Here is a 27,817-nt window from a genome sequence, read left to right on the forward strand (position 1 = left end):
AAGTGAGTGAAAGTGAAAGTCGCTTGGCCGCGTCCAACTCTTTGTGACCCCATGGACTATACAGTCCACGGAATTCTCTAGGCCAGAATACTGGAGTGGGTAGCCTTTTCCTTCTTCAGGGGATCTTCCCAACCCAGGGGTTGAACTCAGGTCTCCTGCATTGCAGGCAGATTCTTTACCAGCTGAGCTACCAGGGAAGCCCGAATAAGGGAGAGGGGACTGGGAATTAACATTGGGCACCCAAACAAGAGTGTTGTCATAGATGCTTTATAGTTTTCCACATATTTTTACATTCATGATCTCATCTTATGACTCAATGGGACTACCATTTAAACATACTAGAAACTCAAGCCTGAAATAAGAGATATGAGCAGCATCTGCTTTGTGAGAACTTCTGGCTGGAATGTAATTTAAAGGTCCTTTGAAGGTGCAAATTTAATGAAAGGGTTTTAAAGATAATTCACTCTGCCTATAAAGTAAGTATACAAGATCTCAAGGAGTAATTCAGATGATTTTGTAGTTTGGGACGATCATTACGTGGTGGAATGAAATGAGAAATCAAAATACATGGATTTAAGGGTGTCCCAAAGAGTTGGACATGATTGAGCTAGTAACACAATCATTTCTAAGATAGAAATTTTTGAGTCTTAGTATATAATACACTATGCTTTCACAAGTAATTGATGCTGTATCCTGACAGGTTTTTTTTTTAAGCCTCTTCCTCTATCTTTATTTTCATCTTAGGCAGGATCTCTTCAACAGCATTTACTCTGTTTAATAGCTCAGATAATGAGATTTTTTGAAGTCTACCTTTTAGCTGTAACGTCTCAGGTAAATTACTTAACCTCTCTGTAAAACAATAATTGCACCTCCTTCATATTTTTTTTCCTTTTTTATTTTGAGGACTAGATAAAATAATCTATCAAGGAGACTTAGGGGTACTTCCTGGTTTGCCCAGTGATTAGGACTCCTATCTTCCACTGCAGGGGGCCCAGGTCTGATCCGTGGCGGGGAAATTAAGATCTCACGTGGCAAGGCCAAAAAAAAAAGGATGGTGTAGGGTCTGAGACACAGCAAGGACTTAATCTCAACAGGCCATCTCAGCACTTCAAACTCCAAATTGAGAAGAGCGTCCTGGACCAATATCCACAGTGGGAATACGGAGGGTGATCCCAAATGTCACTCTCATTATTTTGTCTTTGTGGAGTCATACCTTTTACCTGCACATTATACAGATCTGAGGGCTCTGTGTTAAAAACTAGGTTAGAATACAAAACTGAAAGTCAGAGCAATCATTATCACACAGTCACTGAGCTCATTAACCAGCGACTTGTACAAAACAAACAAAAATAACTTAAATCAAGGCATTTCATCAGGGACTCCAGTCATGAATGGGCTGCCGGGGGAACAGGGAACAGTCTGACATTTTATTGAAATCAGCATTCTCAACCTCAGAACTGTGGATATTTGGGGATGGATAATTCTGGGAGGCTGTTCTGTACCTGGCAGGGTATTTAGCTGCATCCCTGGCCTTTCCGCCCACCAGATATTAGCTGAATCACCCTGGTCATGATGATCAAAAATATCTCCACATCTTGCAGACTATTCCCTGGGAGGGGTCATAATCTGCCTTCTTCTCTTGCTTGAGAACCACTGTGATAAAGCTTGATATGGAAGTGCATTTTTGTCTTTTTTTTTTTTGAGGGGGAGAAGGTTCTCATCAGTTTCATCATATTCTTAAAAAGGTCTATGACCTCATAAAGAGTGGGAACTAATTACACAAAGCCTCTCAAATTAATAGTGTAAGCGTGCACATCTCCATCTGTAGTAGTAAAACAAAATGTGCACCACCATGGCTAATTAAAATGGTGCAATTTGAAAATTTACTATAAAATCTATATCTATCCAGCGGTTACTTTCAACTTTTGAAAAAGCACCAAAACTGTATGTGGGGAAGTAACTACTTCACAAACTGCTATTCCCAGATGGCAGGGTTCTTAAAATACCGCCTTCAGCAAGGACTCCCACAGTCTGCTGAATGTGGCTCTCAGCTTCCAAAGGGGTTAGCGCTAAGGACAAGCAAAAAAGACCTGACGTCCAGAGGGGGAATCAAAACCAGTGTTTTCTCGGTAAAGAAATTCAATGGAGGTATTGATTCCAAGAGTGACTGGACCGAAAGGTGGAAGGGAAGGGGGTGGGGGAGAGACAGACAGAAACAGAAAGGGGGCAGAGAGGACAGACAGGGAGAAACCCTTTGAAAGAAGTTCCCAAAGAGGAGGTCTCTTGGGAGAGGTTTGCTGGAATCTTCCCCTGCTTTTTTCACCCTGGCTTGGCTGGAAAGGCGGCTGCCAGATGGAACCCCAGAGGGGGCTCTCCGCTCTCTGCCTCCCATTCCCACGCCCACACTGGCCTTGCTCACCCCCTTCCCAAGTGACCACATCCCAGGAAAGCTCGAAAGGAATCACTGCACCAGTCTCTAGAGCCCTGTTCTCCATCTCCATCTCCTAAAGGCGGTCGGAAACCGGAGCTTAAACCCCAAACACCAGACTCAGGAGAGCATCCAGGGCACCCTCCCCTGCCCCGACCCCCCAGGAGAGCACCCCAGAGGACCAGCAACTTTCTCCCCCACTTCTCGGTCTGTCTGCCTCCATCCCACTCTCGGGTTGGAAGGAGTGACGGTGCGAGGCGGGCGGGAGGGGGCTCGGGGCCAGAGGGGCAGAGAAAGCCGCCTGGGTTGCGGGGAGTGAGGTGGGAGGGGACCCCGGCTCCAAGGGGCCGCGCCCCCTCCCCGCCCCGCGCGCCGGGAGGGTCCCCGCCGGCCGCGCCCCGGCCGCGTCCGCTCCCGGTCCCGGCAGGCGCGAGGGGAGGGGACAGGCGAGAGGAGGGCCGGGCGGCGGAGGGGAGGAGGCGCTGCGTGCCTCGCCTGCCAAAGGCGGATCGGCTCCTCCGCCCGCGAGCCCCGGCGCCCCGCGCGCCGCCCCAGCACTCCGCCCGAGCCGCCGCCGGAGAGCCGGAGGAGCGCGGGCTGCCCGGGCGCGGCGCCGCGCGTCCTCCGGGAGACCTCCGCCCCCTGCCGGCCCCTGCGCGCCCCTCCCGCGGCTGGCCCCGGAGGCTCCGCGGCTGTCGGGGACCGCGGCGAAGAAGGAAGGACGGTCCGACGCGCCGTGGATGCTCCGCGGGGGAGAGACAGCAAGTTGTGAGTGCGCCCCGGCCCCGGGAGGGAGGGCGGCCGCCGCCCGCCAGCCATGTGAGTCCAGCGTGCGGCTGACCCGGGGCGCGGGCTCCGCGCCTTTCTCTCCGCGCCCCTCGTCCCCGGACGCCGGAGTTGGGCTGCTCCCGAGGCTCCGGACTTTCTGAGCTGGGCTGCCCGCCGGCTCGCCCGGCACGCCCGGCCCGCCGCGTCCGTCTGCCTCCGGGGCGGGGTGGGGGACCCCATTCTCACCTCCTCCCTCCGCGCGGGGCCGGCTGGAAAATGCGCCTCTTCCCCTTTAGGGAGTTAAAGGATCGTTGTGTGTCTTCGGGGTGGGGGTGGGTGCGGGGGGCTGGCTGGCTGAGGGCTTGTCTGGTCTTACCACCACCACCCCCCCGGGGTGCCTGGCCCCAACTCGAGGTGAGGGCCCCCTCCCTACCCACCCAGTGCCCCCTCGTCTGCCCCAGCCTCAGGGCCCAGACAGACCAACTTCAGCGACTAATGCTGATGCTGACCGCAGTTGACAAGATTTATAAAAAAAAAAAGTAGCCGGAGCTCTCCTGGAGTGAGTGACACGCTGGAGTGGAAAAGGGGCGGTGGGTGGGAAGCAAAGGGCAGGGGCGAGAGCTGGAAAGGAGAGGGGGAGGATTTGAGATGGACTATGAAAGCTGGAGTCCTGGGAATGGAACTGTGGGGTGCATGGGCTCTGGGCTTCTGTGTTCTTTATGAAAAGTGGAGAAAGTGGTTCTGAGGAACTCTGTTTGAAAGGCAGGGCAGAATGCAAGTGGAACCTCTGAAATGACTGGAAGATAGGGACTCTTTTTCAGATGAGACACAGTCATTCATTCAGTGGGAAAGATGGTTCTAATAATTTAATTAGAAGCAATTAATCAGAATTGCAGATATGAAAATGAGTCGTACACAGGCTTTCTTTTGTTGACACTAGAGAAGATAGTTGAGACTAAAGGCATTCCCAAACACTACTGAATAAGCATGGCAAGATGCCTAAGAGTCCCATCCACTCTGTATGCCTAGACAGTCTATAACTGTGAAAATGAACCTAATTATTTTGTTCGGGTTCGTGCAGAGAGTTAATGCACCTAAAGGAACACAGAAAAGTTGCTGCAAATTCTGAGCGTGAACTTGCAAGCCAACTGAACAAACCTCGCTATGGTTCGTTTTATTATAGCATTCAGAATTCTATTTACCGCCAGTAAAAATGCTACGTTCTTTTTAACGTGAGTATATGAAATGGATTCACTGGCTTGGCAAGTAGGAATAAGTCATGCATTTCTTTAAGTAAATAGCTGTCCCAGTTAATTAGGGAACATGTGTAGGAGATAAAGACATGAAAAAGCTTTGAGCCAGTCTTGACAAAATTTGAATTACGGAGAAGTTGATAGAATGGATTCTTCTCACTTTTGAACTATGGAGGTGTCTCTGAATGGGTGTTAATTGAAAGCAGCAGGCCAACTGAGTCGGTCTTATCTTTTCAGCAAAGACATTGAACCTTTAATGTTTCTTATGGTTTTTCCAGGGACCAGCATCCTTACTGGAGAGAATGGGAAGTTGATGTCCAGTAAGACTGAAGATCCATTCTGTTAGTAGCCACTCTCCCTTCACAGAACTGTGGATTACCCGCGGGGAGCCCGTGGTTTGACAGCCTTTACTCCTTCCTACAGACCCAGAACAGTTACTTTGGATCCTCCTTGCCCTGTCAGGTGAAAGATGGCATCCAGTCTGACTTGCACCGGGGTCATCTGGGCTCTGCTCTCGTTTCTTTGTGCAGCCACCTCCTGCGTGGGTTTCTTCATGCCTTACTGGCTCTGGGGATCACAGCTGGGCAAGCCCGTGTCCTTCGGTACATTCCGGAGGTGCTCCTATCCGGTGCACGATGAGAGTCGGCAGATGATGGTGATGGTTGAGGAGTGTGGGCGCTACGCCTCTTTCCAGGGCATTCCCAGCGCCGAATGGAGGATCTGTACCATCGTGACCGGCCTGGGCTGTGGCCTGCTCCTCCTGGTGGCGCTCACCGCTCTCATGGGCTGCTGCGTGTCGGAGCTCATCTCCCGGACGGTGGGAAGAGTGGCCGGAGGAATTCAGTTTCTGGGGGGTAAGTGACTTCACTCAACTTCACTTGTTTACCGAAATCCTGGAGCAATATTGAAAATTGTGTTCCAGCTGTCTACTGAGATTATGGTAATTGACACTTGGAACGCTAGGAAGACGTGGATATAGAGTGGCTTTGGGACAGATTGCCAAAGTCAGAGATTCTTTATAAACAGAGAATTGCTTTATAAACATCAAGAGCTCTTAATTTCTGTATATCCCCAAACATGTACATCATTGGTCTGCTAAGTACCACCTCTGTGAGGCAGTGACGTCTAGGTTGTTTATAATGTTGGAGAGGAGACAATTTGGATTTTATAGCTACTGGCTCTTTACGATCAACAACCAGCAATTACAGTATCTATGTCTTTCTGGAATCCTGAGATCTTAAGAGATGAAAACGTCACGAAAAGTAGAAAAGGTTTTTGATTCAACATTGTCATCATAAGCCTTTAATACTCTTTGGTGGATATAAAATTGAGCCTTCCCCCATCTTAAATTATATTTCTAAATAAGTGATTACAGTTTTAAATGAGAGATCAGTTTTACATGAACAGTTATAAATTTCACTGTGCCACAAAGATAGGCTTAATTACTTTGTTGGGACTGCTTTTCTGTGAAGGAAAAAAAAAAAAGAGATTTTTAGCAAGCAATGTGTGCTTGTTTCAAATGGACTGGCTAGTCTCACTAACACCAGAAAAGGTTTGATTTTTACTTGGGTTTCCTCCAACAGTATTGCTTCAATATTTCTGGTCATATGGTTTTAATTATACTTTATTTATTTTCCGCTGTGCCTTTCACCTCCATTTTTCAACCTGACGGGCTGAACTTGTCTGATTTATAATCCGCCTTGGTGAAATAAGACAACCTCCGCAGATAGTGCAGAACACAGGGAAACAGGAAGCCAGGAAAACATATAAAATATATTTGTAACTTCATTGCAAAGTAAGAGTCTGCGGCCCAGCTCTTCCTTTGGGTGCTCTCTTGCAGTCTTTGGTGAAAAATCCAGAGGAAGAAAAAACACTACGAATCGAGGGTCCTCAGGTAGAGTCTGCATATTGGAGACATCCCAACAGATGATTTCAGATTATCTAATATTAAACTTTCAAGTAACGTTTTGAGTATGAAAATTCTTGTGCTGAAAATGCAAGGGGCCCAAAGTTTTGTGTTTTGGAGTAAGAGATACAGTTGTTTGCAGTTCTTTATTTCCTTACCATATGTAACTTTGTTCTCATCTATTTGTTCCCTGTGGTTTTGCCTCTCACTCTGCCCTAGGAGGTAATTGAGGGGCTTAACTGTCCTTCCTTTGCTGTTTAGCGTTGAGCACAAGTCTTGCATGTGATGTATAGATAGATTCCTACAGAAGGACAGTACCGGAAATCCATTAGGAAACGGAATGAGGTTTTTGCAGAGAGTGGAAAATACAAATCCGGAGTTAAAAACTTGTTGATACCTCAGATTTGAAAAACAGGACTAATGCCGGGAATATTTAACAGTTTTTTTTTTTCTTTAAGAATAAACTTTGACTTGCTGTTTGTGTTTCACTTGGCTCAGGAAAAATAGTTGGGCAGTTTCTTTTTCTCCTGGTAAATATTACTTTTCATTTTTTTCCTCTTCATTTTGGGGTAGAGGCTACTATTATTTCTGGCAGAACAGCAAAGTGCTTACGAAGAGGAATCAGTTTTTATTGATTACCTTTAAATGTCTCATGCAGGAAGGCAACAGGAGGTAAATCTGAGACTCATGAGATTTATGCTTCTCTCTCTAAGCTACCTATAGATTTGAGGGAATTATAAAGAGCTTAATGTTCTACTTTACAGAAAACTCAAGGGGAAAGACCATTGTAGAAGTTATGTATACTTTTAAAAGATCTGTTTTTTGCCTTGTATATGTTCTTCATGAACTCCGGCTTGTTAAGAGTTACTGGCATTGAGTTGAGGATATAGGTTCTTATTAGCATGTCTCACATAGATTTCTCATATCCTGCAGAAAATAATTCTGAGTGTGAAACCTAAGAGGGCTTTTCTGATTCGAACCTTTTGGGGACCCGAGTAAGTAAATATTTCCCCACTACCCAAGACAGTCGTCATTTTAGAATTAAAAAATAACTTGAGCTACAGAAAAGATTTTGAAAAGTTTGCCATTAGTCACTACCACTTTAGTGATAGACCAGTTGACCAAAAAAATGCTTCAGAAAGAATTCCTCCTGTTCATTTCATACTTGTCCAAGTTTTTATGCATAAAAACTTGAGTGACAAATAATGTTATGAAAGTTTTCATAAAATGGGTTTCATAAAGACAGCACAATACCAAATCACTGAGTTCTGTGAATTTAATCAATGTCTGTGCTTTCAAAATACAGTCAACATTACAGGACACTCGGCTATAAGGTGGATTCTCCTTCTAAAAATGATCCACCCAGAAAGGTTATGTTTAGCTAAAGTTAGGATTGCTCCAAAAACAACAGGAAGCAGGAGAATGGCTGAGTGCAGAAGCATCCTGCTTAACCCTGCCTGCTGTGTCCAGAGTGTGCACATATGGTGTAACATCAGGCAGTAAAACCCCTGCAGTACTTTGGAACTAGTTAAAGGACACAGTGTCAACTTCATTTTGAATCGTCTTGCTATGGTTGCTTAGAGGTTAAAATGTCATCTGCAAACAAGTGGAACAACACGAAGTGGCACTGTGGTCCGCAGACATTTACTACCCAGAAAAGAAGTACTCTGAGGAGTCAATGGCTTCTGCCTTTCTCGCAATAACTTGCTCATAAACTTTAATTGCCACCATCTCCATCTTATATTTTAAGTCATGTCTTTGTCATAATTTTTAAAAACCAGCTTGGGTTGAGTTTTATCCTCAATTGAATTTTTAATGGGCACGTAGAAAGCCTTTGAAAAGTATCACGTCTAGTAAAAATGTTCACATGCCGAAAGTGTAGTAATGGTGTTATGAGAAGATAGAGGTTGTAACGTTTTGTTTGTGGATTGCAAAATTATGTCCTTTCCAATACGTCATCAAGTACTTTAACAGACTTTCTAAAGCTTAATACCTAACTTTTGACGTATGCGTTAGAAAAATATCATATTTATGGGCTCTGCAAATGAAGCATGTAAGAACACTGTAAAGACATATTAAGCCTATCTTAAGTTCAAACGAGCTGACTCATTTGAAAAGACCCTGATACTGGGAAAGATTGAAGGCGAGAAGAGAAGGGGACGACAGAGGATGAGCTGGTTGGATGGCATCACCGACTCAATGGACATGAGTTTGAGTATACTCCGGGAGTTGGTCATGGACAGGGAGGCCTGGCATACTGCAGTCCATGGGGTCACAAACAGTTGGATACGACTGGGCGCCTGAACTGAACTGAACTGAACTGAAGTTCTGCCCACTGGTGCTTGCAGTTGTCAGGGTCCGAATCTGTAGATTTCATCTTTGGAAATTGCTGGTGCTATAATGAGAGGGCACGGAAGTGTCCCAAATTGGCATTATTCCATATTTCGTTTGGATGAGAGTCACATATGTGTTTAAAATGAGTGTAGAATGCTAATCAGTAGTAAACAACTACCTTTCCAGTTGAGACACTGTTCTGTTCCGAGAAGCCAGGGGAGACCATCTCTTCAACTAACTGATGGTTAAGTGCCACTCACGACAGTAATGACGACAGAGTGCTTCTTGCCACAAACCCATCTCCGTGCTGAAAGCGTCATGGCCTCTCTGGAGCCCCTTGCTGTAGGGTTCCACCTGGACTTGTCTTTCATCCTTCGAGATGAGGGTTTGCAACTTCTTCTCCCCTTGCTCCACTTTAAACCTGATCAGACATACGATTTGTCCAGTTATGCTTTCCTTCACATTCAGGTTCTCTATCGCGTGACAGCTGAGGAATAAAGTAAATAAGTGTTGGTGTGTTCATGGGCACCGTGACATTTTAGTGACAGTGTCCTCACTGTAAGAAGTTGCTCTAATTTTTAAGAAATCCAGGCATTTCTTGGGCCAGTTGGGGCAGCAGGCAGAGCTCTTCTTGCTCCTCTTTAAATTACACCTTAGAGATCATGAACTACTCTTTCCTTCTTCCTCTACTTACCGTGTAAAGTCCAGGTGAGTTGCTTTGAGCTCTGAGTCACTAAAAAGCCACTATGCCCATAATATCCAAATCTTCATTTCCTTCTTGTGGAGTAGAGTCTTTCTAAGAGAATCATCTGATTTTTAACTTACTTCCCTTTGTTGCCACCGGCTAACACAGTGATAGCTGATACTTCTGGGGTCAGGGTCTGTCTGGACTTGTTAGCTTCACTAACACATTTGTTGCTGTTTAGTCGCTAAGCTGTGTCCGACTCTTTGCAAACCCATGGACTCGGCATGCCAGGCTTCCCTGCCCTTCACTATCTCTCCAGGTTTGTTCAAATTCATGTCCATTGAGTCGGTGATACCATCCAACCATCTCATCTTCTGTCGCCCCCTTCTCCTGCCTCAATCTCTCCCAGCATCAGAGTCTTTTCTAATGAGTCACTCCATCGCATCAGGTGGCCAAAGTATTGGAGCTTCAGCATCAGTCCTCCCGATGACTATTCAGGGTTGATTTCCTTTAGGGTTGACTAGTTTGATCTCCTTGCTGTCCAAGAGACTCTCAAGAGTCTTCTCCAGCACCACAGTTTGAAAGCGTCAATTATTTGGTGCTCAGGCTTCTTTATGGTTCAACTCCTACATCCATACATGACTACTGTAAAAACCACACTAACTAAACTAAACTAAATCAAATCTCACTAACACACTAACTAAATCTCACTAGATTTACATCTGTATAGATTTACAAATTGTCCCATTGCCTTGTAAAACATGTATTTTCAATTACAAGAAAAACCAACTGAGGCATGTGAATCTATAATCATTTCAAAAGAAAAACTTAAAACACACACTAAAGACAGCTTTACCTCATTCTACAATACATAGGCAGCATCTCAAGATGCATCCAATTTGCGCCTCATACAGAGTCATCACTGTTACGTTACTGGTTCTTGAATTTTGCAGCTATCTCTACCTTGCCAAGGGTGTCCTCTTGTGTGTGTTGCTTATAATCAGAAAGCATAACAGCATCAAGTTTAAAACTTATTCCTGGATATCATTAAAATTCATATTTTTGTTTTCATAAGGCATCACATTCATGTTTGAGGGAGCATAGATTCCTGGGGGTACCAGTAGCTGTAAACAGGAAAAGCAGAACCATTTGGGAAACAAGTAGATTGGAGAAACACTTGGTTGTGGAAAGTTAATAAATTTCATTACAGCACAGAATCTAGAGTATTTTGATGCCTATACCAACCTCCTGGGGGGCATGAGGAAGGTATAGTATTAAGTGTTTTCCCAAGTAATTTGGAATGGGGTCCCTGAAGTGACTGGTGATCCTTAGAACATATTCGGTTCTTATTTCACCCCAGTGAGGCAGGTAATTTGTTGTCTCTTTCTTTTTTTACGGCTATGAACATTGAATTTTAGAGTGACACCCAAATTTATCCCATTAGTTATTGGCTGAGCTATGAATGCTATCACCATAATATTTCAGCATTAATTGAAATTCCATTTTGTATTGTATGTAGAATTCAGAATTTCTGGCCATTAGGAATAATAAATCTCTTAACATAGGTGAATATTTACATTTTCCTTCTAGCCCTACAATATTTAGAATAGTAAATAACACCTTATATATTCAATTAATACTTGATGTATTAGTTTTAGTTACTTATTAGCAACATTTTTATCTGTAAGTGACCTTGTTCTTCTCTACCTCATGGGAATATTTCAGAGAAGAAATAAAATATCACAAATGTGAAGATACTTAAAACAATGACTCTTTAACTGACGTCCCTGTGTAATGTTAGTATTTTGGAAAACATATATGTTCTGTAGTCATATATGTTGCCATGATGCTACATAATTCTGTATCTCTCTCTTCAAGCACACTTTGAAAGCTTTGAATGAACTGTATTATCTGCAATAAAGAAACAAGCTGCTCTGTGTGAATATTTGTGTCCTCCCACAAAATTCATTTGTTGAAATCCTAATGCCCAGTGGGATGGCATTAGAAGGTGGGGACTTTGGGAGGTGAGTAGGTCATGAGGGTGGAGCCCTCACAGATGAGATTAGTGCCCTTATAAAGAAGTTGAAGAGAGTACCTTGCTCCTTCTCCCCATGTGAAGAAGAGAGCCCCCACCCAACTGTGCTGGCCCTCTGATCTTAAACTTCTAGCTTTAAGAAATGGGAGAAATAAATTTCTGTTGTTTCTAAGCCACGTCAGTTCAATTCAGTTCAGTTCAGTCCAGTCGCTCAGTCATGTCTGACTCTTTGTGACCCCATGGACTGCAGCACGCCAGGCCTCCCTTTCCATCACCAATTCCTGGAGTTAACCCAAACTCATGTCCATTGAGTCGGTAATGCCATCCAACCATCTCATCCTCTGTTGTCCCCTTCTCCTCCTGCCCTCAATCTTTCTCAGCATCAGGATCTTTTCTAATGAATCAGTTCTTCGCATCAGGTGGCCAAAATATTGGAATTTCAGCTTCAGCATCAGTCCTTCCAATGAATATTCAGGACTGATCTCCTTTAGGATGGACTGGTTGGATTTTCTTGCAGTCCAAGAGAGGGCAATGGCACCCCACTCCAGTACTCTTGCCTGGAAAATCCCATGGACGGAGGAGCCTGGTAGGCTGCAGTCTATGGGGTCGCTACGAGTCAGACATGACTGAGCGATTTCACTTTCACTTTTCACTTTCATGCATTGGAGAAGGAAATGGCAACCCACTCCAGTGTTCTTGCCTGGAGAATCCCAGGGACGGCGGAGCCTGGTGGGCTGCCGTCTATGGGGTCGCACAGAGTCAGACACGACTGAAGCGACTTAGCAGCAGTAGCAGCAAGGGATTCTCAAGAGTCTTCTCCAACACCACAGTTCAAAAGCATCAATTCTTCGGCACTCAGCTCTCTTTAAAGTCCAACTCTCACATCCATACATGACTACTGGAAAAACCATAGCCCTGACTAGACGGACCTTTGTTGACAAAGTAATGTCTCTGCTTTTTAATATGCTGTCTAGATTGCTCATAACTTTCCTTCCAAGAAGTAAGCGCCTTTTTATTTCATGGCTGCAGTCACCATCTGCAGTGATTTTGGAGTCCCCAAAAATAAAGTCAGCCACTGTTTCCACTGTTTCTCCATTTGCCATGAAGTGATGGGACTAGATGCCATGATCTTAGTTTTCTGAATGTTGAGTTTTAAGCCAACTTTTTCACTCTCCTCTTTCACTTTCATCAACAGGCTCTTTAATTCTTCTTCACTTTCTCCCATAAGGTTGGTGTCATCTGTATATCTGAGATTATTGATATTTCTCCTGGCAATCTTGATTCCATCTTGTGCTTCATCCAGCCCAGCGTTTCTCATGATGTACTCTGCATATAAGTTAAGTAAGCAGGGTGACAATATACAGGCTTGACGTACTCTAAGCTACGTAGTCCACAGTGTTTTTTTAATTAATTGAAGCTCTAGTATACATTGAGACCAGCTTAACTTTTTTTTCTTCCGGGTTAACTTTAACACTGTGTTTCACAAACTTGTTTGGAAATTGCAGAGTCCTACTTACCCTATGATAGCAATAGCATCTTTTTGAATTAGTGGCCAGCACAACAAACTTTAGGAAGTGCTGAGTTATAAATCCAGGGCATTAGTGTTTATGGGTGGTTGGATGGCACCACCAACTCAATGGACATGAGTTTGAGTAAGCACTGGGAGTTGGTGATGGACAGAGAAGCCTGGCGTGCTGCAGTCCATGGGGTCACAAGAAGTCAGACACGACTGAGTGACTGAACTGAACTGAGCAGTATTTACTGAGTGCCTACCGAATGTCAAATACCACGCTAGGATATAAGTTGAGATAAGGTCGCTACTGTGGAGGTTCATACAGTCTTAAGGAGGAAACCAACATGTGATGTATAATTACAGTCCAAAGCGCTCATGAGACAGATGTCCATTCCATTGTATACAGTTGTTGAGAGGCTGGTGAGGCTCATTCAGCTGCCAAATGAGGGGCTCAACAGCTTCAAATGGTGCCAGTCATTTCCTGCTTCACAGGAGACTACATCTCCCAGAAGCCTTGACACCTGGCCCCTGGATAGATTAAACCAATGGGAGGCACTTGGAAAAACAGGAGGCAAGGAGAAGCCAGTATGTCTCTCTCTCTGGCTCTCCCTTGGGTAGCATCTTTGGCAGCAATTTTCTCTCCTTTTGGAAAGCCCTGACCTTCACGGTCACAGCTCCCCTCGGAAGCCGCTGTCAACAATCCTTCCCCAGGTACACAGCCCGGTTCTTCTAGTCATGGGTGATGGTCTCCCACCATCATTCTGGTCTCATGGATGGTGCTAGTTTTCTGTTGATGCCAGTTTCCGGGTCACCTCTTTAATATCTGTGTGACTTTTTAGCTTTTCCATCATCTGTGTAACCAGTTTCCTGTATTATATTACATTCTCTGTGTTTGAAATACTTAGGCTGGTTTCTGCTTTCCTGGATCCTGGCTAAAATACAATACTTAATTCCAGTTCCTGCCTTAGCCAATTTGCAGATTATATCATGAACTTTGGGGATATAACTATAACTTTTTATAATTATAACTATGAACTTTTGGGGTTTTCGGTGAATGGAGAAAATCACCAATGTTTAAAAATGTTCAGGGTCCACTGAAGTGTGAACAAAATGCTGTAGGAGCACAAGAGAGGAAGGGACCTCGTGTCTGGAGGGGTCTGCAAAGGCTTCATAACAGAGGCACTAGATGAACTGGGTCTGAAAGATGAGCAGAAGACTCCTTGGAATTTTGAGCAGTGGAAATGTTAGATTCTCAAAGCCAAGGAGTTATAAAAAGATCTGATGGGCATTCAGGGAATGGCAGTATCCTGTAAAGTATGGAGTGGGGGTGATGGAACAAGATCAGGTCTAAAAGTCCGTATTTTTGTTTCATGGTAAGAATTCTACGCTTACTTAAAGTCAACTTTAGGTTGAAGTCTTTGAGTGGTTATGGGAGAAACTGACTTAGGAACTATATAATCTAGTAGCAATGAGGAATAAAGGCTGATCTGGGGAAACAAAAAAACCAGGAAAGGCAGCAAGAGGCTTGTTATAGCAGGCTCTGCCAGAGATGGAGAAGACCTCAGTAAAGCTGTGGGAATCATAAAACGATTTTGAAGACATTTCTAAGATCGAGGCAAAAGAGTTTCATGGCTCCTATTTTTAGATGAATAAATGAATGTAGTTTGGAGACCGAATAGATTCCTTTCATAGCTTACGTGTAATAGCTTATGTTAGTCATGTTATAGGTGTGTAATAAGGTAGAGCAAGACAGGAAACTAGTTATGCCTTAATGAGTTAATATTATCAGTGATTATTGTCTCTATGCCATAAGTCAGTTGCACTGAAGGCCATGAACTATGAAATGTCCTTGTGTTATTCCAGTGTAAGTTATAGTTCCCATATGTTTGTCAAATCAAATTTTTGAAAAAGTGAAATGTGCCTTTAAGTTCTAAATTGCTATGATTCTGTGATGACATCTAATTCTCATCTGATTTAGTGCTCCTTGGTAAGAGTTGCTGCATATGAGACCTGACTTTCTTATTGTTTATGTTTATCTCCACCTTTAAGCTCCCGAGTTTTTCTAAAACTCTGACCCCAGTGTTATCTTATAATGAGTTTACCCAGACAGTCCCCTCTGCAGTCTACGAAGGTACCTTCTGGATGGGTAGCAGATTGTACCTGATGATGTTGGGAGGGGTTTGGGCACACCTGGGATGACCTGGATTCCCTATGGGACCATGACATTCCAGCACATGTGTAGCTGGAAAGGGGGACATAGGTTCATGGTCAAAGTCTATATAGCCTTTTCTCACTCCTGACCACATTTGGCTCCCTGTTAATATCCAAGCTCCTTGTACTGTTTCTCCCCCACAACTATATGTGCATCATTGTCTTGGATACACATATAAGATTTTCCATGTTCTCTGCCTGTCTAGGTGGGACCTACAATAGAGTCACTATATTCTACAATTTAGTGAGTGGTAAGACATTGTTTCTGCTGCTGTTCATGTGTTTCGTAGGTTTGTTTTGTTTTCTGGGGTTGCACTGGCTAATTTAAATAGAAAATTATAATCTTGACAATCTCTGTAGTCACCTTGCCTCGTAAACCACGCCTCCTGCGGGGGTCCTGCCCCTCATAACCACAGTCTCCTTCTAGGAGGTATGGAGAAGGGACTTGCCAGGCCACACTGATTGTACTTCCATCCTATCTTTCGTGTCTACATTTGTTTCTTATGTTTCGCAGAGTCCAGAGCTTGCTGTGCTGATCCCTAAGGAGGGGACAGCAAGGCCCAAGCAGTTGAAGTGCAGCTCAGTGAGACTCAATCTTACTGGGGAACTTGGAGGAGAGGGAAAATAAGGACATCAAGGCAGAACGAATTCAATTGCAAGTCAATGATCCTGTGGCTGTGCTGACATGAGTCATGTGACTCCCACAAATGCAAAAGCATTTTGCAAAGGAGTTTAATCAGTAGCAAAATGTCCAGAGCTCCCACTATCCTATACCAGCCCCTTTTTGGCTTTTTCTTTTTTTTTAATCAATTTTTTTTTTGTTTATTTATTTTTGGTGCACTGGGTCTTCATTACTGCATGCGGAGCTTTCTCAAGCTGCGGTGTGCGGGCTTCTGTTTGCAGTGGCTTCTTTTGTTGCAGAGCACGGGCTCCAGGGCACGTGGGCTTCAGGAGTTGTGGCATACGGGCTTAGTTGTCCTGTGGCAGGTGAGATCTTCCCGCACCGAGGATGGAACCCATGTCCCCTGCACAGATTCTTAACCACTGGATCACCAGGAAGTCCCTTTTGGCTCTTTTGATGGGCAGTGCTGAGGACTCAGGAGAAAAGACTCAAGGTCTGCAGCCCAATTTGGCTAAGGCTGGCAGAAGCTGCCCTGCTTGGCAGCCTACTCAGTTTGTGCATCTCATAGGATCTGGAGGATAATGACCAAAGAACACCTCCTGAATCCACAGTTTGTGGTTCAAGGACTTCAGGTGGAAGATTACGTGGGCAGTTGGCAACATGGGCAAAGAGCTCATGAGAGAGAGCAGGCTTAAATATATAGATCCATAGTGTCTTTGAGAACCTTCTGTGAGAAGTACAACTGTGTGTTCGTGCTCAGTTGCCCAGTCAAGTCCGACTCTTTGTGACTCCATGGACTGTAGCCTGCCTGACTCCTCTGTCCATGGGATTCTCCAGGCAAGAATACTGGAGTGGGTTGCCGTTTCCTCCTTCAGGGGATCTTCCTGACCCAGGGATTGAACCTGTATCTCCTGCATCAGCAAGCAGATTTTTTTTTTTAAACCACTGAACCACCTGGGAAGCCCCAGTATTACTTCACTCACTCTTAAAAAGATGTGGTTTTATATCCTGACACTTTCTTTCACTATTTGACTGTCCTGATTGGAAGGCAGGCTCTTGGTTGTGTCTGACTCCATCATCAGTTCTAAGCTTGCCCTTGGATAGTACCCACCACTTGACATCTACCATGCTGGTGGACCAGGGTTATGGAGAAGTTTGTGCTTTGTAGGAATAGATTTTATTTTTCTGGAGTAGGTTGCAGGAAAACTCAAGGTAGGAACAAAAATCACACTGCGTGATGTTCACTCACAGAAATGTGCCTTGGAGGAAAAAAGAGTCTAGAAATGTAGTGAAAAGACAGAGGTGTGAAGGATGAATGTTTTAACTTAAAAAACATTTGTTTTTGTTTGTTTCACGCATAAAGATGGCATTCCTATTTTGATCGCCTGGTGGAAGAGTCAGTTGGCTCATTTATCTCATCCGCCCACTGGTGGCTGTCCTGATTATAGCCTCCTGGTTGGCACCATTTAAAATTCACTTTGGCTGCCCGTGACCTCGGTGCCCAGCAGGTTTCATGAAATTACACAGCAGCAAGCTCTTCTTCTCTGTGTGGCACCATTTTATGTGCATTTGACTTCAGAGTAATTTCAGACAATCGCGCTTTGTGTGGTGTGGTTTTTACCATAATCCTCTTGCAGTCTACTTAGAGCAGATCTGGAAATCTGACTCTGATGAGTTTTTAAGATGGTGGAAAATATCGGAGGAGGGACATGTTTTCATTTCCCTATACTTTCCCTGTTTAGCTTGTTAAGCTTGTAAGTTGTGGCAGATTGTTTTTGTAGCATTACTTGCAGCCTGGGATTAGACTAACAACAGTTTTCCCCACGTGGGATGCTTCAGAATTTTTGCATGTGGTCGGATCTCAGAAGAAACTGTTTCTGTAAGACTGTAAGTAAATTAAAATGTTAGTGCCTTTTTTTCCCCTTCTATTAGCAAAGCTTCAAGTGCTGCCTTCTGTTCTTGTGTTTACATTATTCTGTGGTTGTGCGTTGTCTTGTAAAGCAGGATCTGGGCAGACAGGGTTGAATTCTGCCCCTCAACAGCTTCATGGCCACGGGCAAGCAACTGACTCAGCCTGAGTTCTTTCACCTATTGTTGCTGTTGTCGTTCAGTCACTAAGTTGTGTCCGATTCTTTGCGACTTCTTCATGGACTGCAGCACACTAGGCTTCCCTGTCCTTCACTATCTCCTAGAGTTTGCTCAGACTCATGTCCATTGAGTCGGTGATGCCATCCAACCAATTCATCCTCTGTTGCCCCCTTCTCCTCCTGCCCTCAATCTTTCCCAGCATCAGGGTCTTTTCTAATGAGTCACTTCTTCGCATCAGGTGGCCAAAGTATTGGAGCTTCAGTATCAGTCCTTCCAATGAATATTCAGGGTTGATTTCCTTTAGGATTGACTGGTTTGATCTCCTTGCTGTTCCAGGGACTCTTAAGAGTCTTTCCCAGCACCATACTTCAAAAGCATAAATTCTTTGGTGCTCAGCCTTCTTTATGGTCCAATCCTCACGTCTGTTCATGACCACTGGAAAAACCATAGGTTTGACTAGACAGACCTTTGTTGGCAAAGTGATGTCTCTGCTTTTTAGTAATACTAACTCATTGGGTTTCTGTGAAGTGTACGCGTAAGTCAGGTAATATCAGGCCTGAAAAGATAGCGTCCCCATAAATGGCGGCCATTACTAATAGTATATTTGACTCAGAGTTTTACAGTTTAACTTAAACAGTTAATTAGCTTCATTCATTACACAGATATTTACTGAATCCTGCTCTCTGTTAGGCCGCGTTCTAGCTCTGAGGATAACATAATGAATAGAAGCAGACTGTGAAAGAACTAAAAGAAAGAACTTTGATTCCACTTTCGTCCACTTTTAGTTCGCTATTGCACTCTGCTGTATTTCCCAAAGTAATTTTTGAACTAATAATATTCTCATTGGCAGGTGACGTGTTATTCAAGACCTAGTAAATACACCTTGTCACTAGCTGTATCTGACCCCCATAGATCATAATTTGAGGTGCAGTCTGAATAGGTATTGTCAGCATCTGTATAGGTGTGTTTGTTTGAGCTCATACTTCCATGTTGTGGGTTTTCTCCATCTTGGTGGTTATTTTTTTAAATATTAACCTTAGGTTCCACGAAGCATCTTCCTTTAAACCTCCATCTTTCCTCTGATACATAGCAGATTACTACCTGTCCACGTTTTTATCCTTTCTGAATAACCACAGAAACTAACTGAAAGGAAAATCAGTTCTTTACAGTTCTAAGTCAGCTAATGTTTTAGACTTCCATTCACCTAATATTAACTACATTTTAAAAAAAATATTTTTTTATTTTATTAATTGGAGTATAATTGCTTTATAATGTTGTGTTGGTTTCTGCTGTACAGCAGAGTGAATCAGTTATGAAAAGTGAAAGTGTTATTCGCTCAGTCATGTCTGACTCTTTGTGATTCCATGGACTGTAGCCCACCAGGCTCCTCTGTCCACAGAATTCTCCAGGCAAGAATACTGGAGTGGGTAGCCATTCCCTTCTCCAGGGGATCTTCCCGACCCAGGATTGAACCTGGGTCTCCCACATTGCAGGCAGGTTCTTTACTGTCTAAGCCACCAAGGAAACCCCGAATCAGCTACATGTGTACTTATTTCCCTCCCTTTTGAACCTCTCTCCCACCCCTCCCCTAAGAAGAAAAACATAAGATGTTTGTGGTGTTTTTTTTGGCCATGATGCATGGCATGCAGGATCTTAGTTTCCTGACTAGGCATTGAACCCATACCCTCTGCAGTGGAAGCTCCAAGTCTTAAGTACTGGACTGCCACTGATGTCCCTAATATTAGCTACTTTGAATATATCATTTTATAATATACAAAACGCTCTTGTACAGATTTTCTCATTTAATCTTAAAATCTTGCGGCAGCCTTACGCTGTGGGTGCCGTGGGAAACAAAAGAAGTAAATATAATACAGGGTTGTGACCTCAGGGAGTTTATAAATTCAGGGCTTTGGTCACTGGACTCTCCCTTAGAAAGATGTCATTGATATTCCAACAACAGCTAGCTTCAGTATTGTGCTCTACAGCTAGATCATTTTTTTTTTATCTTCACAAAATGAACCTTGCCAGTGATATTTGCAGTTGTATGTTGCAGTGATGTTCTCTAAGATTAAAACTCAATTCAGGGCTTGTGGGGCTTTCGTTTCTTATCCTGGGGGGGATTGAGCAAAATAAAAAGAAAATATCTTTGATACTTGTATATAAGTCTTTAAAAACTGTACCAAGTGCGTTCTTAGAGAAAGATAAAATGTGTTTTGAAATTGAGGCTAGAGATGGGGGCAGAAGAACATGCTGTAAAACAGTCATCTGTTTTGGTATCAGGCTGAATCCTGTAGAAGGCTGAGACATCTTACTGCCTTGAATGTACTATGAGCAAGTTTATATAGTATGTAAATGTATTGAGACATGGTATTGAGACATGTTACTGCGATAGTCATGATCTCTGAGTGACCATTTAAAAAGCTATTAATTGTGAAAAAGCCATTAATTAAAAAGGCATTAAATTGCATTTCATTGCAGTGTCATGATGCCCTGTCACATTGATTTCAAATGACTCAGAGAACCCATACTGAGTGGCTGATGTCTGTCTTTTGCCCGGGCTACTTTCCTGCCCACCTGCCTCCCTCTTGTCCATCCTTGTGCTCAAGAGTCATCTTCTTGGCTGGGATCATGGCCGTTCATGCTTCCCGTGGGATAAAAGCTGTTTACAAGGTGCCTCACCTGCCCCATTTATCATGTCACCATCCACTGGCATCCTTATGTTGGGTTGTGCTTTGCCCAGCCTGAATGTCACAGTGTCTCCTATATATTTTTTACCCAGTCTCACTTCTGTGCCTTGGCTGGCCGTGTTCCTCCCTCCCTTGACACAAGCCCAAAGTCCGCTTGTTTTTGAAGGTGTGCTCTGAATGTTGACTTCCCTATAAAGCCTTCTCTGAGGGCACATTTGAAGGAATCTGCCTTTTGTGTGCTTCCTTGGAACTTGACCAGCACTGGTTATTTCTGGTGGAGGCTGTGGGAGCAACACTGCCTCCCATGTGTGACTGCCAGGCCTCTGCTGCAGACTCTCAGCACACCCCTGTCCTTAGCACAAGATTTACATCCACTTGACGGATGATTTGCTCAAAATCATTCTGGAAAATTTTAAATCTGGGTATTCCTGTGAGCCTGATTCTGATTTGGGGCCCGTGACAGGCTTGGACCGCATTCTGTGTTACACTGTTAATTACCACTCCTCTACTTCCAGTTTTGGCTAGGTCACTTCTTGTGTCCAGTGCTGTCACACATGATAGCAAAATTTCCTTCCTCTGGAGAAGGAAATGGCAACCCACTCCAGTACTCTTGCCTGGAGAATTCCAAGGACGGAGGAGCCTGGTGGGCTACAGTCCATAGGATCGTAAAGAGTCGGACATGACTAAAGTGACTGTCACTCACTTCCTGATTTTGGCTAGGTCACTTCTTGTGTCCAATACTATCATCAGTTCAGTTCACTCGCTCAGACTCTTTGCCATCCCATGAACCACAGCACGCCGGGCCTTCCTGTCCATCACCAACTCCTGGAGTTTACCCAAAATCATGTCCATCGAGTCGGTGATGCCATCCAACCATCTCATCCTCTGTTGCCACCTTCTTCTCCTGCCCTCAATCTTTCCCAGCATCAGGGTCTTTTCCAATGAGTCAGCTCTTTGTATCAGGTAGCCAAAGTATTGGAGTTTCAGCTTTAACATCAGTCCTTCCAATGAACACCCAGGACTGATCTCCTTTAGGATGAACTGGTTGGATCTCCTTGCAGTCCAAGGGACTCTGAAGAGTCTTCTCCAACACCACAGTTCAAAAGTATCAATTCTTTGGCGCTCAGCTTTCTTTATAGCCCAACTCTTACATCCATACATGACCACTGGAAAAACCATAGCCTTGACTAGACGGACCTTTATTGACAAAGTAATGTCTCTGCTTTTTAATATGCTGTCTATGTTGGTCATAACTTTTCTTCCAAAGAGTAAGCGTCTTTTAATTTCATGGCTGCAGTCACCATCTGCAGTGATTTTGGAGCCCCCAAAACTAAAGTCTGCCATTGTTTCCACTGTTTCCCCCCTATTTGCCATGAAGTGATGGGACTGGATGCCATGATCTTAGTTTTCTGAATGTTGAGCTTTAAGCCAACTTTTTCACTCTCCTCTTTCACTTTCATCAAGAGGCTCTTTAGTTCTTTTTCACTTTCTGCCATAAGGATGGTGTCATCTGCATATCTGAGGTTATTGATATTTCTCCCAGCAATCTTGATTCCAGCTTGTGCTTCATCCAGCCCAGCGTTTCTCATGATGTACTCTGCATATAAATTAAATAAGCAGGGTGACAATATACAGCCTTGATGTACTCCTTTTCCTATTTGAAACCAGTCTGTTTTTCCACATCCAGTACTAACTGTTGCTTCCTGACCTGCATACAGGTTTCTCAAGAGCCAGGTCAGGTGGTCTGGTATTCCCATCTCTTTCAGAATTTTCCACAGTTTGTTGTGATCCACACAGTCAAAGGCTTTGGAATAGTCAATAAAGCAGAAGTAGATGTTTTTTCTGGAACTCTCTTGCTTTTTCGATGACCCAGTGGATGTTGGCCATTTGATCTCAGCTTCCTCTGCCTTTTCTAAAACCAGCTTGAACTCTGGAACTTCACGGTTCACATATTCCTGAAGCCTGGCTTGGAAACTTTTGAGCATTACTTTACTAGTGTGTGAGATGAGTGCAATTGTGTGGTAGTTTGAGCATTCTTTGGCATTGCCTTTCTTTGGAATTGGAATGAAAACTGACCTTTTCCAGTCCTGTGGCCACTGATGAGTTTTCCAAACTTGCTGACATATTGAGTGCAGCACTTTCACAGCATCATCTTTTGGGATTTGAAATAGCTCAACTGGAATTCTGTCACCTCCGCCAGCTTTGTTTGTAGTGATGCTTCCTAAGGCCCACTTGACTTCACATTCCAGGATGTCTGGCTGTAGGTGAGTGATCACACCATCGTGATCATCTGGGTCGTTAAGATCTTTTTTGTACAGTTCTTCTGTGTATTCTTGCCACCTCTTCATAATATCTTCTGCTTCTGTTAGGTCCATACCATTTCTGTTCTTTATTGAGCCCATCTTTGCATGAAATGTTCCCTTGGTATCTCTAATTTTCTTGAAGAGATCTCTAGTCTTTTACATTCTATTGTTTTCCTCTATTTCTTTGCAATGATCCCTGAGGAAGGCTTTCTTATCTCTCCTTGCTGTCATGCATGATAGCAAAATACAGATATGGTGGAATTTTCGTTAAGGCTTCCCTGGTGGCTCAGAAAGAATCTGCCTGCCAATGCAGGAGACGTGAGTTTGATCCCTGGGTTAGGAAGATACCCTGCAGAAGGAAATGACAACCCTCTCCAATATTCTTACCTGGGAAATCCCATGAACATGGGAGCCTGGCAGGCTGTAGCCCATCGGGTCACGAAAACATCGGACTCTACTTAGCGACTAAACAACAAGCCCTGTGCTTTAAAATGGAGGTCTGTTTAAGTGCAGATATTTCTGATGAAATTCATTTCCAAAGATTATCTTCCTTTACCTGTTCCCATTTTAGTTACGTTTGAACCAGCAGACAATTACTGACGTAGCCAAGAATCAAAAATGTTACTGTGAGATAGTTCATTTCATATTGATTTAGTCATTTTTATCAGGAGTCTTATGGTAATTCTACTTTCAAGTTTTTAAGGAACCTCTCCATACTGTTCTCTGTAGTGGTTGCAACCAGTTAACACTCCTACCAACAGTGCCTGAAGGTTCCTTTTTCTCCATGAAAAGTGAAAAGTGAAGTCACTCAGTGTTTCTGACACTTTGCGACCCCATGGACACCAGGCTCCTCCATCCATGGGATTTTCTAGGCAAGAGTACTGGAGTGGGTTGCCATTTCCTTCTCCAGGAAATCTTCCCGACCCAGGGATCAAACTTAGGTCTCCCTCATTGTAGACACTCACTTTACCATCTGAGCCACCAAGGAAGTCTTTTTCTCCATACCCTCTGGCATTTGTTATTTGTAGATTTTTTTTAGGGAGGAATAAACAAAATTTCACTGAAGTTACTTTGTTTGGCATATCTAAGTTTGCAGCTGTGTAAATGTTCTACAGATATACATATATGAGGTTTAAATTCCTATCCTTCCTGGTTTTGCTTGTGACTTAAACATATATTCTAATCTTCCCTTTCTAGTTAATATTAATAGTATGAAAGCTTTGCTTCTTTGATTCTTAATGAAATAGCGAGAACAAGTACTTAATACTAGTACCTGTCACACCACAATTTGAACTAATGCTTAATTTACCATCTTTGAAGTCAGCCTGCACCAATTTCCTTAGCATAAAATTTAAAGCAGTAAATGCCCCCAACCTGAGCAATCTGTTCTCTTCCGCAAGCGTTAGTATGTTACAGACTGCAGCTTGTGTTGCACCAGTAAATCACATTGACCCAAATTTAGTGAGTATGAACTCTGGTTAAATGATCTTAAAATTAGAGCAGTGACGAATGAGCTTATTTCCTTTTCTGTTTTGGAGACATAGGAACACTTTCAAAGTGGAATTGCCAGAGAGTCCCTTGCCCCAAGAAGAGGTAAGAGAAACCTTTATATTTTAAGAAATCCCCCGGGGTAGGTTTAGTTTACAAGCGAAATTGAATTGTAGTAAAGCAGAAGGAAGAGATACGTGCTCCAGGGCTGCTCGCTCAGTGCATAAACCTGAGTGAAAAGAAATGTTGGCCCCTTTCCGGTCTCTGCAGATATAAAAGTAAATTGGTGATTTCTAATCAGACTTGTCAGCATGGATGAGCCTTCAGTCGCTGAAAGTAAATCTGAAGATGGAGCGGAGTCTGCATCCTCCACCCCGGCTGTCCCATGGCTGAAGGTGAGCCGCAGGGAAGACCCTTGCTCCCTCCAGCACCCTCCCCGCATCCTCCCTGCCCCGGGGCTTTTGAGCTTTCTGAAGGTCACACTGCTACCAACATCTTTTGCAGCTTCTTACCTTATCCGTTAGTTGATACCTTCCTGGCATATCGCTTATTACCAAACAGTAGATCTTTTGGAGTTAAAATGATGCAAATGATAAATCTGGCCACTCGTCCTTCTCCATCCTTGGACATAAAGATTCTGTAGTGAAGGGGGAAGACGTTATGACTAAAATATGACTGTCTGTGAGTTTTCATGATCGTGGTTTTAAGCTAATATCAATAGAGAATGAAATGCTAGTAGCCCGGGGGAAATGTATTTTAAAAAGTCATCACTTAACTATATGGTCAAGTGTGAAATGCAAGCAAATGTATTTGCAACTTCGGAAATGAAGCTGTGGGCATTCGCTGGACCACACACCAGAGCTTCTCTTTTCTGCCTTCATCTCTGCCCTCTGCCTGTCTCTACACTCAGAAGGGGGCCGTAGCTCTGGTCACCCATGTATGTGGTCATGATGGTGTTTCCATTTGATGAGGCAGAGCAAGGAGGAGGAAATAGAATGGAAATGTGTTAGACCCACTTCCTTTGCTGGTAAAGGAAGGAACCACATCCTGCCAGTACTCTTTCTTCATGCTTCCAGCCTCTTTTGAGAGTCTCAGCTCGCAGGAACCTCAGCGTGACATCATCCAGCTAAATCCTGATGCCAAGGCCTCCTTGACAGTGGAGCTGAGAGTACGAGATTAAACACACAAAAATGGATGAAAAATCTAAATAACAGGAATTGTAACCTATTATATACTCACCATCAGGTGGACACTTTCATTTGTAATCTTCGCTGCATTTTTGTAAGGAAGGGTTGGCCCCATTTCACAGATGAGAAAGCTGAGGTTTAGAGAGGCCAAGAGCATGGAGCAAGCTAGCATGGAGTCTGGCCAACTGGGATTCAGACGTGAATCTGGCGAGTCTCCTGCTGCCCCTCTCTCCTCTGTAGCATGGTCCTTCCCTTGCTGCGGTACAGAGGAAGATGTAAAGCTGTACATCTTCTGTCAAGGTAACAAACCTCAGTTTTCTCTGCAACGATCAGAGCAGATTCCATGGACCCATGTGTAGGTTTTGAACTAAGCTTGGAAACATCTATGGTTTGAATAGTTAGGAAATAGAGGAAAAATAGTTCAGGTTACCTTTTTAATTTTTTTTGGTTAATCATTGACTTTTTTGATTGAAGGATAATTGATATACTAATGTTGTGTTCATTTCTGTATATAGCAAAGTGATTCAGTTATATTTATATACATTATTTTTAAGATTCTTTTCCATTATAGGTTATTACAAGATATTGAATATAGTTCCCTATGTTATACTATAGGGCCTTGTTGTTTATCTGTTTTACATGTAGTAGTGTGTATCTGTTAATTCCAAACTCCCAATTTATCTTTCCCCCATTCCCTTTCCTCTTTCTTAACTGGCAGTTTGTTTTCTATGTCTGTGAGTCTGTTTATTTTGTAAATAAGTTCATTTGTAATATATTTCAGATTCCACATACAAGGGATATCAAATGATATTTGTGTTTGTCTGGCTTAGTATGATAACCTATAGGTGTATCCATGTTGCTGCTAATGGCATTACTTGATTCTTTTTTATGGGGGAGTAATATTCCATTGTGAAATGGAATCTTCTTTCCATTCAGCTGTTGATGGACCTTTAGGTTGTTTCCGTGTCTTGGCTATTGTTAATAGAGCTGCAGTGGACATTGGAGCACATGAGTCTTTTCCAATTAGAGGTTTTGTCTTTTCTGGATATGTGCCCATGAGTTGGATTGCTGGATCATATGATGACTATATTTATCGTTTTGAGGAACCTCTTTACTGTTTTCCATAGTGGCTGCGCTGCTTTACTTTCCCACTAACAGTGTAGGAGGATTCCCTTTTCTCCACACCCTCTCTAGCATGTGTTATTTGTAGCTTTTTTGTCAATGGCCATTCTGATTGGTGTGAGGTGATACCTCATTGTAGTTTTGACTTATGTTTCTCTAATAATTAGTGATGTTGAGCATCTTTTCATGTGCCCATTGGCCATCTGGAAGCATTTGTTCCAGAGACGTTTTTGAATAACAGGCAATACATGTAATGTGTAGTGGTTTATTGAGCATAGGACCTGAGCCTCTAATTTAGGATTTCTTATTTCATCATTCGTAGAAGATCTACATCTGACCCAGCGTTTGTGCATATTGTACCCATTTCTGGAAAAAGGTATCAGATTTTCATCTGATTCCCAGTGGGCAGTGTGACAAACACACACAAAGTTTATCAAGCAAACAATCCACTACAATTCTGAGCCTTAGATGAGTAACTCGTAAATTGTTCTGTGTCGTAAATGTTTTATTTAATATTTGATTGTATTAGCTTTAGGATGACTTCCAGGTATTTCTGTGAAAACTTGCTGTTTTGCTATCTGATTATTAGTTATGCAGGATAGAAATACTACTTAGGAATTCCTTGTCCTGTGGTGAAATATCATTGTCCAGTTCATATGTTTTCCCTTTAATTATTACATTTATAACCTTTTATGTATGTGGTCATGACCATTCATTTTCAGCCTGATATATGGGCTGAGCCATCCATCTATTGAAATTTCCTAAAAAGAATAAGATTGGCTAAAATTTAGACCATATGAAATGGTTAGTTTTTTCTTGTTGATACTTTCTATCGAATGGTTGTGTGGTTGCCCTAATGAGGATTTAGGATTCATGTTTACTGAATCGGATTGGATAAGAAGATGAAGAGTGTAAACCAGGGGTAAAAGAAATTATAAGCTTTTCCCTACTTTAAACATTCCTCTTCAAGAGATAGCCTCATTTATTTTAGGCTTTTGCTTTAAACACTTAAAAGAAAAGCAACACACACAGTTGTTACCAGACTGACAGTTGATATCACTTAAAATGAAACCATCTCAAACCTACCATAGCTTTAATCATGATTAAACTGTTATTGCACACAAATGCTAATTATCTGAATATTTTCTTGCTTAGCTCTTTGATTATCATTCTATTATCTGAGGTTC

General features: G+C 43.2%; 1 protein-coding gene across 7 annotated transcripts in view; it reads left to right on the top strand.

The window, feature by feature from the left end:
• Positions 1 to 27,817, top strand: part of LHFPL6 (LHFPL tetraspan subfamily member 6) — a 276,744-nt gene that overhangs the window by 49,114 nt on the left and 199,813 nt on the right. For 3 of the 7 annotated variants that reach the window (XM_081547751.1, XM_081547754.1, XM_081547756.1), the window contains exons 1-2: positions 2,896 to 3,247; positions 4,728 to 5,303. In XM_081547751.1, coding sequence (XP_081403877.1) covers positions 4,919 to 5,303 — 385 coding nt within the window. In that variant the 5' untranslated portion in view covers positions 2,896 to 3,247; positions 4,728 to 4,918. Of the gene's footprint in view, positions 1 to 2,895; positions 3,248 to 4,727; positions 5,304 to 27,817 lie in introns of those variants that run through there. The other 4 variants (XM_081547752.1, XM_081547755.1, XM_081547757.1 and 1 more) reach the window with 2 other exon arrangements.

The sequence above is a fragment of the Giraffa tippelskirchi genome, chromosome 12, assembly GCF_054371585.1.
Source record: "Giraffa tippelskirchi isolate mGirTip1 chromosome 12, T2T-mGirTip1v1.2.pri, whole genome shotgun sequence".
In the NCBI taxonomy this organism is placed as follows: domain Eukaryota; kingdom Metazoa; phylum Chordata; class Mammalia; order Artiodactyla; family Giraffidae; genus Giraffa; species Giraffa tippelskirchi.